Consider the following 15,304-nt stretch of genomic DNA (forward strand, 5'->3'; position numbering starts at 1 on the left):
GCTGGTAACCAGGGTAAACATCGGGTTACTAAGCGCGGCCCCGCGCTTAGTTACCCGATGTTTACCCTGGTTACCAGTGTAAAATATCGCTGGTATCGTTGCATTTGGTGTCAAACACAACGATACACAGCGATCAAACGACCAAATAAAGTTCTGGACTTTATTCAGCGACCAGCGACATCACAGCAGGATCCTGATCGCTGCTGCGTGTCAAACTAAACGATATCGCTAGCGAGGACGCTGCAACGTCACGGATCGCTAGCGATATCGTTATAAAGTCGTTTAGTGTGACGGTACCTTTAGTTTATGTGGTGTGTATGGAGCAGCATTGTCTGTGCAGAGCTGTCTGTGACTCATCCCTCAGTAAGATAAGAAGGAGCTCCAGGTCTGCAGTGAATGGCCAGGCAATGTGGGGGGAGGGGAGAGATACATTGTATGGCAGAGAGAGGTGTCAGGTGTCACCTCTCTCTGCAGGCTGGGAATGAGGGTCTGTGTGTGAGGGGGGAGGGGAGACACAGCAGGAGAAGCACACAGGGCAGCGTGTGAGGGGCAGAGGATGTCTGCCCAGTGCCTGGAGTACAGAGGAGCAGTGCACATCTCTCCTGTGATAGAGAGTAAGTGGAGCTGGGCAGGGGGCACTGGGCTATAGTAAAATGGCTGCTAGTCACACCTACAGCAGTGAGTTGTGCAGCCCACAGAGGCGTGCCCGGCTCACTGCTAACACCTCTCCAATGTTAAAGATAGGGTCAGCGCCGGTCTATTAGCTCCTATGTCCATGGGGTGCTGTAAAATGACACTGTTAGTGCCCTGCTACTGCTGCAAAACCAAGATGTCAGCCCCCAGTTCCTTCTTTAAACACATATAACACACGAAATCTGTTTCACATGCATTTAAAACTTGGTTATAGCAGCATGTTATGCTACATTACAGTGATTTATTAATAATCTACAAACACGGTACCTTACCTTTAATCAATTGTTTAAATAAAACCAATAGCTACTTACCTCCCACAGCGGGGCCGTTCCAGTGAAGTCGGTGCCACTGCTCCTGGAGAGTGACGTGTATGTGGCTAGTTGCAGCCAGTGAGAGGCCACAGCTCATCAATGTTTTATTAGGATAATTGCTCTGACCAAAGAGTAAAAACTGCAGCTGACGAGCGACTTCTCATTGGCTTCAGCGGGCACATGACCCAATAAGTCACGTCACTCTCCAGGAGCAGCGGCGCTGACATCGCTGGAATGGCGCCACTGCAGGAAGTGAGTATCCATACTTTTTATTTTAATTGGGGTCCTGAATGGATTAGGCAGTGTTGGCAAGTAATGGACAATCCTTTTTAATTCTTTGATGTAAAAAAGTAATAATCTGAAATGACTTCTGTAAAGGTTTAAAATAACTCTTTAGGGTTCAATACATATTTATACATTTCTTCAACATCCAGATCCATTTTTGGTTTTGGTGGAATACTTTCTTCTATCTAGGTCATCCTCACAACATGAATAGAGATGATTTAGTTACCTTGTAAGAGGGAAGTAAAATCCATCCGGAACCTACAGAAGGTAAATTAGCGCCTTCTACAGCAGTGACTTAGTGACCCCAAGACAAAACAGAACCTTAAAGGGAACCTGTCAGCAGGACTGTGCACAGTAACCTACACACAGTGTCAGGTTGGCGCCGTTATACTGATTACAATGATACCTGGGTGATGAAATCCGTCTTGTGGTTGTTGTGTAATTGTTATTATCAGTTTTGTGTTAATGATATGCTCATCCTCCAGGGCAGCCTGTGGGGGTCTTCATATGGTGCTCCGATTAGTTATTCATAATACAGACTGCTGACAGGTCACTGATCCCTCACTGACCTGCCCCCTATTTTACATACTGCATATACTATGGTGTGTTTATAAAGAATAAATTTGCATTGAGCAAAATGGCGGCGCCTGCGCAGTAGCATCTATGAGAATGCGATAGATGATACTGCGGAGGTGCCATTTTACTACATCCAATTTATTTATTTTTTCCTCTAACAAAATGTCGCGTTCTGATAGATGCTACTTCGTAAGCCCTGCTGGCGCCATTTTACTAGAGAAATTTAAAAAAAAATTGACAGCAGTCATTTTGATGAAAGTAATTTTTTTCTTTTTACCAGGCAATATTATAGGCACAATGCTTTCATAGTATATGCAGTGTGTAAAATAGGGGCAGGTCAGTGAGGGATCAGTGACCGGTCATAAACCGCACAGATGCGTATCTAAGCAGAGCACCACATGAAGACGCCCCCCACAGGCCGCCCCGGAGCGCCAGAATCTCATTAACTGAAAATACAGATTAAACAACAACCACAAGACGGATTTCAACAACCAAGGTATCATTGTAATCAGTATAATGGCGCGGACCTGACATTGTCTATAGGTTACTGAGCACAATCCTGCTGACAGGTTCCCTTTAAGCACATTTTCATTTCTCACATTCTTTTTTACTATGATTGTTTTTACTGTAGTTTTGCAAACTTCAAAATAAAACAGTAGCAACAGCCACAAAAACTTTGGAGCGTTTGGCAGTAAAGAGAAATTGATTGATATTTGCAAATTAGTGTAAAGTGTCTTAGACAAAAATATAAGTCACTATATGAGAAAGCATAGGTTCTTTAAGTGGGCACTTGAGAATGACAGTATAAGGTGGTGAAATGAAAACAAATGGCAAGGAAAAGGCCAACTCAGAGCCAGCATTCATTTATCACTTCTAACCTTTCTGCAGATCCATTTTTTAGATTAATGCAGGAAGATGCTTACAGTCAGAAAGTCCCAAATAAATAGATTTGATTTTAAATCGGATTGAATATTTTATAAAAGTAGAACAAAAAGCACTGACTGCACCTGACAATTTGCCATTTCCATGACTTTTGCCACTTCCACTCTTTTCCATTCGCCCCTGATTTCTAGACCTATTAATGCGAGGTGTTGTCATTTACAGCGCTCACAATCTCAGTGAGTGGGATCTGTATCAGAAGACGTCTGAACTCCTTGCGTTTGATGCACAGCGACAACGCTTGCCAGTCGAGGTAACGATACGGGCCCGCAGCTGTACATTACCATTTATGTGTCCTGTAACCTAGTGTATAACGCATAACCTCACAGCGGGTAGTTGAAGAAGAAATCCTTGGCTGCATGGCGGTCATCTACATCAGTAGTTACATTGGAAACAACTGTTTTACAGCATCATTTTGATAAAATATTTTTTCTTTCCCAATCTTGGGCAGTAGATTTTTCTCTAATTATGGTATGGCATATAAGTCTATGATGTATCATAATATTATGATTGAATCAGGACTCCCTATATATGCAGCGTACCCATGGACAGAGCTTACTCTCTGTATTCCTATACAGACCCAGTACAAGCTGAGATAGATGGTAGCGCTAATATAGAGGTAAATACTTTTAAGGCTATGTGCACACGTGGCGGATTCGGCTTAGGAATTTCTGGTGCGGATTCTGCCTCTCCTGGCAGAAAACGCACCTGCGGTTTTTTGTGCGGTTCTGCAGCGTTTTTTTGTGCGTTTTTCCTGCGGATTTGCTGCGTTTTTTACCCCTGCGGTTTTCTATAATGGAATGGGTACAAAAACGCTGCAGATTCACAAAAAAGAATTGACATGCTATTTCTTTAAAACCGCAGCGTTTCCGCAGCAGATTTTCCACAAAGTGTGCACAGCATTTTTTTTTTCTCATTATTGCACTGTAAATCAATTGCGGATCTGCAGCGTTTCTGCACTGCAAAAAACGCTGCGGATCCGCAGAGAATCCGCAACATGTGCACATACTCTTACTCATAACTAGCGCTGCGGCTCCTTTACTTGTGGGGTCTCGGCTGCTGGACACCCACCATTCAGCAAATCATGGCAAATGCTAGCAATGGTCCACCACATTTTATACAGTTTCTTCTTTAGAAAGAAAACATCCAATACAAAAGTGGAGTTCTTCTTTACTCACAAGTGAAGGAAACTGTTTAATCAATGTATATTGTCTTCCCTGTGTAGCTGATGCTGCCGGCTCTCCAGTGCACGTATTATGCCATTCTGTGGCAGCTGTTACCGATAATAGAAGATCTGCATACACAGGTGCCTATCTCCAGTTTTTTTCTATTGTTATCATTCATTTGTTTTGTTATCTTCCTAAACTTGAATATATTTTTGTTGCATACTACACAAAATGAAACCAAAGTATAAGGGAAATGTGTAGGTGCACCTTCACCCTGTGGCCATTACGAAACATGAGCTAGGATAATAACAAATGAATCAAATACCCAGATAGTGATAGTACATGTAAGTAACGTTGAGCACTTACTGCACTGTTCCAACCAAAAAAATGCAAAGACCATCCCACCTCGACAAGGTGTACCCAATCCAGATGGTACCATCTCTAATGTAAAACCCCTCTATGTGCCAGCAGGGGCAGAACATTTGGTATTGAAACATGAAAGATTTCTATATTAGAAGCATTGCTTCAAGGGGATAATGCTCTATATATGTAACTTGGTGGTGTACAGAGGCGCTATATACTGTAGTACTTAGCTGTACAGAATATGTCCACATGAATCGCATGGTCCTGTCACCAGGTAAAAGTGACCAGTTCTTGCTCTTTATTCCCTCTGCTCCCTTGAGCATAGAGTTTTATTATTAATTATGGACCTTTTTATTTAGTTCTAATTTTCATGGTCTTTACAAAGGGGCCTTCCTCACAGGATAACTATATAGAACAGCCACCAGAGAATCCAGTGAGCCATACCCCTTCGTTGAAGCGCTATATTAAAAGGCCTACTACTGGACTGAATGGGGGATTTAAAAACAACAAAAAAACAAACCGAATCATCAGGAGTGTGTGGGCGCAACGGGCCCACCAGAGTGCATTAATGACATGTGGGCAGGGTTTATATACTGTACACTCTGGATAGAAAGGGCTTTATGCCAAGAAGCAAGCAACTGTTTTGTGGGATTTAGAGATAGATGTGTCTGGGTGTCCGGCTTTCTTCAGTTTCTCAGGCACTTGGATTGTATGGGGGGTTCTGTGTAGAGATGCTACGTTATAGATTTAGTGCATAAAATGGGGACTGGGAAGACAAAATGGATCTTGATATCCTACTAGTTCAGTGTGTATAAAATCAGCTAAAAATTGTTACTTTTCACCCATTGAAACATTTAACATTTTTCAAGATGCCTCGGTTCACGTTACGGTAGAGTAATTGATGTGATTTTGTTGCCATACATTATTTGCAAGTGTGTTGTGAAATTGACCTCCGCTGCAGCCTCTTTGGCTGTAGAGTAACCCAGCCTTGGCCGCTCCGTGTATGTAGGAAAAGTCTTCCAGGTTTCCCTTAACCATAGACTAATCACTATTAAGGAGTTGTGCGCCTGAATTTGTTCTACGTATCGTTTGGCTGCTACCTGTGGCCTCACCCTTCAGGGAACAGACATTTGGCTTTAGAAGTCTATAGGAACAGCCGAACAAAACAGACAAAATACATTCTTTAAAATGACTCAGCGACACGGCTATTCAAGAATACCAGTCATAAACGTGAGCAAGAGAACTTCTCAGAAGATTTCATTACAATATAACTTTCACGTTTGTTTCAAAATCACAACCATTTTTTTCCCACAAGTATCCTTTTGTCCTGGCAACTTTTTTTTGCATTTCTTGAAATTTTCTCTCTATAAAGAAGTTAATACAATAATTTATTTTTTTTAATCTGGCAAATTTCTAGGAAGAGCTTAGTTTCTATGCAACTCGGGTGAAACAGTTTTGTCAGCTGTGTAGAAAATACTTGGGACATAAAGATCAATTTATAGGCGAGCAGGTGAGTGATGGTATATTAAGTATGGCTGCGTAATCCCGGCCTAAATGCCTTTTTTAACACTTTTTTTTTTTTTTAGGCATTTCTTTCCCTGTGTGACCTCCTTATGTTACTGCAGCATAGAGGAGGCAGGATGCTTGGCTTTGTAGATGCAGTCATGGAGTCAGAGTTGCTCTCCTTTGTCTGTCAACACGTTTTCCAAGGTCAGGAAGAGAAAGGTGATTTATGAAGAATTGTGTCAAAATATATTTAAGTAACATCGACTATATTTTAAAATGGCAGAATAGCAAGAATGTAACATTAATGCAGCGAACGGTACACCCAAAGCAGAGTTGGCCGGTGCTCCCAGTGTCAGCCACATGGTCATATACACTGTGTTCCAAATTATTATGCACAAAGAGTTTAGGAGTGATAAGGTTAGAATTTTTTTTGTTTGTCATTTAAACTCATTGATGGTGATGTGTGTCAGGGCTCTTTATATCACTGAAAGCAATTGCAGATACCTGTGCAAATTAGTTTGACAGGTGTGTCCAAATAAAGGCAAGACTACTTAAGAAGGCTGTTTCACATTATTAAGCAGCCTACATTTTTTGCCAAAATGGGAAAGAAAAAGGATGTGTCGGCTGCTGAGAAGCAACAAATTGTGGAGTATTTAGATCAAGGCATGACTACAATCAACATTGCCAAGACACTTCATCGTGATCATCGCACAATCAAGAAGTATGTAGCTGATTCCCAGCACACACGTGTGCGTGCTGATAAGGAAAAATTGAGGACTCTTTCCAACAGGCAATTGTGTAAGGTTAAAAGAGCAGCTGCAAAAATGCCTTGTCATAGCAGCAGACAAGTTTTTGAAGCTGCTGGTGCCTCCAACGTCCCCAGAACAACAAGATGCAGGGTCCTTCAGAGGTTTGCAGCTGTGCGTAAGCCATCCTGTCGACCAGCTCTATCCACTGCAACAAGCAGAAACGGCTCCAGTGGGCCAAACAATACATGAAGACTGACTTCCAAACTGTTTTGTTCACCGATGAGTGCCGTGCAACGCTCGATGGTCAAGATGGATGGAGTGGAGGATGGACACCCCATGAAAACACGGCTAAGGCGCCAACAAGGAGGAGGTGGAGTAATGTTTTGGGCTGGAATCATGGGGACAGAGATTGTCGGCCCCTTTATGATCCCTGAAGGAGTAAAGATGAACTCCATAATCTATGTGGAGTTTCTAAAACAACACTTCCTGCCATGCTTCAAGAGGAAGAACCGTGCTTTCCGCAGCAAGATCATTTTCACGCATGATAATGCACCGTCTCATGCTGCAAAAAACACATCTGCATCTCTGGCTGCTATGGGCATAAAAGAGGACAAACTTATGGTGTGGCCACCATCTTCCCCTGACCTGAACCCCATTGAGAACCTCTGGAACATCATCAAAAGGAGTGTCTATGATGGCGGGAGGCAGTTCACATCTAAGCAACAGCTCTGGGAGGGTATTCTGTCCACATGCAAAAGAATTGAAGCAGAAACCATCCAAAAAGGAGATTTTTGTTTACTTACCGTAAAATCTTTTTCTCCGAGCCAATCATTGGGGGACACAGACCGTGGGTGTTATGCTGCTTGCCACTAGGAGGACACTAAGTGATACAAAGAAAGTTAGCTCCTCCCCTGCAGTATACACCCTCCTGCTGGCCCTCAGCTAACCAGTTCGGTGCAAAAAGCAGTAGGAGATCAGTAACAACATATTAGCTTACAGCATGTCATATCATATATGAGAGTATAGCATATCGGATTGTAAAAACAAGCATAAGCCAATACTAGGGTGGGAGCTGTGTCCCCCAATGATTGGCTCGGAGAAAAAGATTTTACGGTAAGTAAACAAAAATCTCCTTTTCTCCTACGCCTCATTGGGGGACACAGACCGTGGGACGTACCAAAGCAGTCCCTGGGTGGGGACAACATCAGATCAGGCTCTGTGTAACCGCTACTTACAAGTGCGCCACCGCGGCCTGCAGAGTCCGCCTGCCCAGAGTCACATCTGTGGAAGTCTGGGAATTATAATGCTTCAAGAATGCATGCGGACTGGACGAATCCGCAAACGTGCAGGCGTGTCTTGTTGACGCCTGGTGCCTGGAACCCACGATAGACGGGGAGATAGGCTGTCATCTAACACGGAAGGACTACTGGATGGTGAAAGAATACACCAGGCTAAATGGCCGATGGAGACGGCCAAACCCTTCCTGTAAAAGTCAGGAAGCCTTCCTCTTACCGGTAGGAAACCCAAGATACAGTGTCCAACCTTCGGAAGGACGCCGTCCTCAAGACATACCTACTCAGAGCACTTGCTCTGTCTGGAATATGGGGACCTCATTCCATTTTGTGGAGTGGTGCCAAAAGAGATGAGGGAGGAACTATGCCCTCATGACAGTAGTAATACAATACCACCTTGGTAACTAGGGACAGGGAAGGCTTGAGGACAACCTTGCCTTGAAGGAAATAAGAGAAAAAAGACTGAAAAAGACCCGTTAGCACCGAAGACTCGTCAGGATGAGGATATAGCCGAGAGAAAAGGGGGCAACCTTCCCTAATAGAATAGATCCCAATGATCTAACGGTATGCAATAGGGAAGAATTACATGTGAAAAACATCCTGCGAGGTGGTCCCTACTTGCAGTTTTGTTGCAGAAATACAGAAAGCTACCAGCTCCGCAAGTGAACTGACGTGGTCAGTACGGATGTCCGAGGATCACTGGGGCCCTTTCTGCTTCTGAAAAGTTTTCGGAAGTGGAAACTGGTACCACGGAATAACCGGAGCATGCAGTGCGAAGGCTCCTGGATCTCGAGGCCGAACAACCAACTCCAGTACGCCGGCGATCAGTCAGGACGCTATCCGAGCTACAACTGTAGAGCTCCAGTGAAGGCGGGTCTGATGGAATACTTCCGGTGAAGTTCCCACTCACTTGAGGGGAAACCCTGACGACTAAATATGTTCGCAGCCCAGAGTTCTACTTCTGGGATATGAACTGCCAATATCACCGAGTGATAGATCTCGGCCCATGTGAGGTACTTTGGCCATGGTGCTTGAACGTGGGTACTCGCTAGATGATTGACGTATGACACAGCCGTGGCGTTGTCCAATTGAATTCGGATGGGTTGACCCGCCATAAGGAGTGGACCTACTATAGGACTACCCTTGAGATCTCCAGAGCAATGATCGGGAGAAGAGGACTGGCATTGGAAGTTACTAGTAACCATGGAACCGGGAGAAAAAACTCCGGATGAAGAAGGAACTCAGAGACTATCGTCTGAAAGGCTGCTTGACTTGCTGAAAACTAACGGAGCAAAGGAAACTGTTTCCATTGTCGTCTCCGTTTTTTTTTTTTTTTTTTGGAACCCTCCCAGCAAATCGAATGAAATGAGGGGATGAGTGAGCAAGAGCGCGAGCTCCCGTTGAAAAACCATGACCTTGTCCGGAGGGAGATTTACCACCCTTCTGGAGGAATACTGGATCATCCTCAAAAAGGATATCTGCTGGGCTGGAAATGAGGAGTTGTCTAAGTCTAGCCACCAGCCCAGGTGAGAGGGTATCGCAAGAGATATAGATGACTTAGCGTAGTCCTGCAAGGGTGGGTAAACAGTCGGTCAAACAGGATAGGACGACCACGCCTCTAGGTGCAAGATGACAGCCACCATGACCCTTGCGAACACCCTGGATGCGGTAGCAAGGCCGAAGAACAAGGTCGTGACTTAAATGCTATTCACGAATGGAAAAGCAAAGGAATTTTTGAAGAGGTTAGGCATCCCGAATGTCGATGGATGCCCGAAACTGCACCCTTTTTTGTTGAAGTAATGACTGAGCGGATGAGACTCCATTCGAAGAAGAAGAAGAACCTTGTGAAAAGATTGTTAGAAGTTTGAGGTCCGGAATCGGTCCTACTTATCGTTCCACCTTTTAGTAACCAAGATCCCTTAGATCTAGACTGTCCTGGACAACCCTTTCACTGTTGGTCGGGGCTGCGGAAACGTACGATTGTTTGTTAGTCTCCCGCTCAAGAATATGATTGACCAGCTGAACTGTCTTCAGGAAAGGGATACTGGTGTGAATCAAAGTAGTTAAGGGCTCTAAGCAGGAGACCGTTGCTCTAGCATCCATGCGGCGGATAGGGAGGTTAAAGGGCTGGACCCGTAGTTGCCAAACGGAACAAACCAGATGTGCTATTTGACAGATCGTGGCATTTTTAATTAAGGACATATCGGGCAGGGATACTGGTAGGTAACCCACAGGAAATTGTACCCGGTTAATCTGCCGAGTGGCAGAATGCGCCGCTGCTTCCAGCAGGTCATTGCAGAGTTAAAAATTAGGAGCCTCGATCCACCATCCTCTTAACAAGGAAGTGGAGAGGGAAATTCGCCTACTTGCATCTTCTGTTAAATAGTGGTGATGCAGAGGGGGGTGCTCAGACGCCCGAAAAAAAGGATGCCTCTGTACATCCACAGAGTGCAGGTCTCCGGGTGGACAGGACAGGCTGTCTGGCGTTAGGCCTGGACCTTCGAGTGCCCGTCTGTTGATGGTGTGGGGAGACCGGCGCCCTTTAAAGTGCCTGTCGCCCTTAAAAATCAGACCAGGCATAGCGTCCCGCGTAGAGGCTTCTGTCCAGTGAATCGCATATCCGGACTGGATGGCAAAAGCTCTACGAGGGAGTTTAGGCTGAGGGAACTAGTTACACTGGGATAAACTGGGCTCGGCGGCAGAGGGCTCCTCAATTATGACCAGTTTCGGATTGGTCATGGTGCCCTCAAGACCAGGGAATACTGGTCGTGTGCCGTTAAGACCAGGGAAAACTGGTCGTGTGCCTTTAAGACCAGGGAAAACTGGTCGTGTGCCTTTAAGACCAGGGAAAACTGGTCGTGTGCCTTTAAGACCAGGGAATACTGGTCGTGTGCCTTTAAGACCAGGGAATACTGGTCGTGTGCCTTTAAGACCAGGGAATACTGGTCGTGTGCCTTTAAGACCAGGGAATACTGGTCGTGTGCCTTTAAGACCAGGGATTACTGGTCGTGTGGCTTTAAGACCAGAGAATGTTGGTCGTGTGCCTTTAAGACCGGGGAATACTGGTAGTGCGCCATTAAGACCAGGGAATACTGGTCGCGTGCCTTTAAGACCAGGGAAAACTGGACGTGTGCCTTTAAAACCCGGGAATTCTGGTCACGCGCCCTTAAGACCAGGGAATACTGGTCACACGCCTTTAAGACCAGGGAATACTGGTCACGTGCCTTTAAGACCAGGGAATACTGGTCACGTGCCTTTAAGACCAGGGGATACTGGTCACGTACCCTTAAGACCAGGGAATACTGGTCACGAGCCTTTTAGACCAGGAAATACTGGTCACGTGCCTTTAAGACCAGGGAATACTGGTCACGTGCCTTTAAGACCAGGGAATACTGGTCGTGTGACTTTAAGACCGGGAATACTGGTCATGCGGGTTTAGGTAAAATCTCGCAGCGAGCGAGAAGTGCCAATTTAGGGGACGGAGCTACAGGCACGACGTGGGCGGAGCCTCAAAACTTCCATGATAGGCCCCAGCCGGGGCGTAAATTTCTGCAGCCGGCGTCAGCGTAAGAGTTAGGGGTGGTCACCCGTTGCTCGAGAAAATTGAGCTCTTCCGCGTCAGGCGCTAAGCGCCAGGAAAAAAGGCTAAGCCGCCTTGAGGCGCGACAGTGCGCTTCTGGAGGTGCGGACTACACATCGGCCGAAGCCGGGAGCTAAATTTGTTAGCCGGCTGGAGCGTTACCTCAGGGAGGTGGTCACAGGGAAGTCTGAGACTGCCTGTCAATATCCCGCTGCAGAAGCCCATTGCTGGCAGGATCCACTTACCAACGGTGCGCGTCCCGGCATGGAGCCACCGCGGATGTCGGGTATTGCAGCGTGGACGGTGCAGGGGTAGAGAGATAAACCTCAATCCATCATCCCTTTGTTAGGGAGGTGGAGAGGAACCGTCCGCCTCCTTGTCCGCTTTCACAGTGGTGGAGGCTGCCCGGACCATGGAGGGGGGCTACTTCCACGAAGTTCAGCCCATCGGGACCATGAAAGCACCTCCGCTCCTGAAAGGTATTTCACTGCGGCCTAGTCCGGCTGCAAAAGCCAGGGACTAAATTTATGGAGCCTGCCGGTGGAGCACGTCGGCGGGCCGCGCGCCGAATGATTGCCGCTGGCGTACCGGCCAGTGGCACCCCCAAGACCGCATCTTCAGTCAGGCAGCGTGAGGAAGCATGGCCCCCGAGATCTGCAGGGTGCCTCTCGTCCCAGACGAGAAGCGCCGATATAGGGGGCGGAGTTACGGCCGTGGGAGGGATCTGCCCACTGCGGCCTACTCCAGCTGAAAAGCCGGGTACTAAATTTCCAGTCTGCCTGGGGATGCGCGGCGGCCGCAACGGAGCGACGCTAACCGCCGCAGTTCCCGACCGCCGGCGCCTGTCCCCAGGGGCTCTGCCGAAAGTACCGCCGGCGCCTACCCCATAGAGGCCACTGCGGCCTACTCCGGCTGAAAAGCCGGGGACTAAATTTCCGACCTGCCCGGCGGTGTGAGGTGGCGCGGCCGCAAAGCGATCCGGAGCGCAGGAGGGGAACTCCTGATGTACTCACAGTCCGGTAATGCAGGTCCCCCTGTCCCTGCGCGCTCCATCCTCATCTGCAATCCCTTTGGGCTCTAGCCGCAAGTATGCAACGCCATGTAATGTGGGCCTTGTATGTCGGGCCCCCGGAGAGGAACATTAGAGCAGGCTCTATGTGCTCGCCGTCTTGCAGGGGGAAGGGAAATCGGGACCAAAGATGGAAACCCGTTGCCCGAGTAAAATTTGGCGTGCTCCCGCGTCGCAGGAGAGGGACGGGGAGGTATACTCGCCGTGCTCGCCTGTTGCTGGTTCGGGGGAGAGCGGGTCCCATAAAAAAGGATCCGTCGCCCCCTTCACTCCGTTGAATAAAAAATAAAAATAAAAATTAAAATAAGAAAGTTGGGGTCTGAAAACAGACCCAAGTGCCTCCTACAGACACTAAGCAAGAACTGGTTAGCTGAGGGCCAGCAGGAGGGTGTATACTGCAGGGGAGGAGCTAACTTTCTTTGTATCACTTAGTGTCCTCCTAGTGGCAAGCAGCATAACACCCACGGTCTGTGTCCCCCAATGAGGCGTAGGAGAAAACTGACAAATTCAATGGACGAGAGAGTTCAGAAGCTTCTTTCGAACAAGGGGTCCTATGTGCAAATATAACATCACCTAGAATAAAGTTTTCACTTGAAAACTGTTTGATTTCATTTTGTAATAAGCTGATAATGCTTATAACTTCACAATTGACCATTTTTTTGTTCAAAATAAAAAAAAAAAAGGTTGAAAACTCTGCTGTGCATAATAATTTGGAACATGCATTTTGAGTGTTTATTTTTTTTTTAAAAGATACTGTTTTCATAGGCAGTTTGTTCCAAAACATTGCAATTATACTAGAATAGTAGATGACTGGAAAATAACAATGACTGCAATTCAGATAGGTAATTTAGAGAAAATATGAGGAAATATTATTTGCATAATAATTTGGAACACAGTGTATTACGCTTTACATACATGTACATGGAAATTAGTGAATTAAAGTGGATCTCTAGTTTACAGAAAACGGTTTACTTTTTATTTACCCTATGAAGGAATTCTGAGTTAATACAGGGGTCCCTTATTCCGGATTCTCATATCTTGGCCGGGATGGAGCCTGTGTAATGCAGAACGTCTTCCTTACTCTGTTACACAGAGACACTAATCATTGTAATGGGTAGTATGTAATGTTTTATTATCTGTCTTGCGGCTCTGTACAGTTACTACCAGGTTTCCCTGCAGATCTGTGCTGATCACTGACTGACACTTCATGAACTTCTTATTATGAAGTGATATGAGTTGAGCAAAAGGATATGCAGGACTTGGCCCGGCAACCACATCATTGCTCTGTGGCAGCTGGATGGGGACAGTACGAACTTGCTTGGCCAACACTTTAGTACCTGCATTGTAGGCCTAGTAATCAGAGGAGGAGTCCAGTGTGCTGTCATTCAAGTGCTGGCTAAGAAACTTCCTACCGCTCTTATCCGACTGCCAAGAAAAACTGACGGGGACCAAGTTGGCGGCCTATTAATTGCATTTGCTCCCAAGATGCTAGCATTCAAAATCTGGCCAAGGAAGTTCGCTCTACCCTGATCCAGCTTCCATGATGTACCCATTATAGACAAAGTTGTTGGTCTAGTAATTGTAAGAGGAACCTGTCACCATTTCTCCTATCAGTGTGTCTAGATGTAGTGAATGACAGTCCAGCCATCCAATCAAGGATAGGGGCATGCTCAGCTGTCAGTATTGTGATAGACAGCTGAGCCGTCCAATCAGATGCTGGGGCATGCTGAGCTGTCATTGTCTTGAGTGACATTTTAATCCTCCAATATGGGCGTGTTGGGGCTTAATCCATGTGTTTCCTGTTTGGAGTAATTAGTCATTTAGCCAGCTCTCTGATTTAGATTACTACCAATTATAGATTTACTCCAGAGGTTGTGTGTGTGGTCTGTGCTTCTCGTCTTGTAATATGATCTTTGTTGCCTGACCTTGGATTTGCCTTTGACCTTGCAAGCCCTTTTGTTGTGATCTGCTACCTTCTTGAATTCTGACCCCGGACTGTGACACTGTGACCTAGCTATGCCTTTGTCTCACCCCTCTGTCCATACGTTCCTGACTTTTGACCTTGGACCTCTTGACTACCCAGCCTTGCAGCTTGTCTGTGAGTAGCGACTAGTTTCACATAACCCACTCGATACCAGCATTTAAGAGCCGGCCAAGGAAGGTCGCACTGCCCTGGTTCAGCTGCCACGAGGTACTGATGTGGAGGCTTAGTAATGATATGAGGCGCCAAGAATGGCAGCATTCGGGTGCTGGCCGAAGACGTTTACATGGCTCTATTCCAGCTGCCATGGAGTACTGATGAGGACACCTGGCCAAGGTCCTGCAAATCTTTTAGGTTAACTTAATTAAGTAACCCTTATAGGGATTATCCAAAGTAGACAGTCCTATGTATGTGTATTGTATCCTATTTACTTTTGAAAGATTCTTCTATGTTGATAACACATTTTCCAGTTTTACATATCCCTTTACTAAATATGTAGAGATAAATAAATACTGAAAATTGGGTACAAATAATGACACTAGAACACATGATCACACAAGCCCAGCGTGGCTCTTCTAGTGCACAGCATCTTTTGGGGGAGTCTTTGTAGTCTCCTCGGATAATGGAAAGGGCAGCAGATCTCTTAGGTTTTAGGAGTTTTGACGCTCTTTATAGTCACATTTAAGACGCCTGTTTTCAGAACTTATATGAAGGGTTACTGTGGATAAAACCATTGTCAGCTCGGTGCCAGTAGCGGCACACAATGAGGGCAGTATCATCTGAGGCTAAATGCA

At 46.0% G+C, this 15,304-nt stretch overlaps 1 protein-coding gene across 6 annotated transcripts in view; it reads left to right on the top strand.

The window, feature by feature from the left end:
- LOC143816487 (cohesin subunit SA-2-like) overlaps positions 1-15,304 on the top strand; it is a 122,578-nt gene that overhangs the window by 91,373 nt on the left and 15,901 nt on the right. For 5 of the 6 annotated variants that reach the window (XM_077296919.1, XM_077296915.1, XM_077296916.1 and 2 more), the window contains 4 exons: positions 2,970-3,057; positions 4,030-4,110; positions 5,751-5,843; positions 5,920-6,058. In XM_077296919.1, coding sequence (XP_077153034.1) covers positions 2,970-3,057; positions 4,030-4,110; positions 5,751-5,843; positions 5,920-6,058 — 401 coding nt within the window. The remainder of the gene's footprint in view (positions 1-2,969; positions 3,058-4,029; positions 4,111-5,750; positions 5,844-5,919; positions 6,059-15,304) is intronic. The other variant, XM_077296917.1, reaches the window with a different exon arrangement.

The sequence above is a fragment of the Ranitomeya variabilis genome, chromosome 3, assembly GCF_051348905.1.
Source record: "Ranitomeya variabilis isolate aRanVar5 chromosome 3, aRanVar5.hap1, whole genome shotgun sequence".
In the NCBI taxonomy this organism is placed as follows: Eukaryota; Metazoa; Chordata; class Amphibia; order Anura; family Dendrobatidae; genus Ranitomeya; species Ranitomeya variabilis.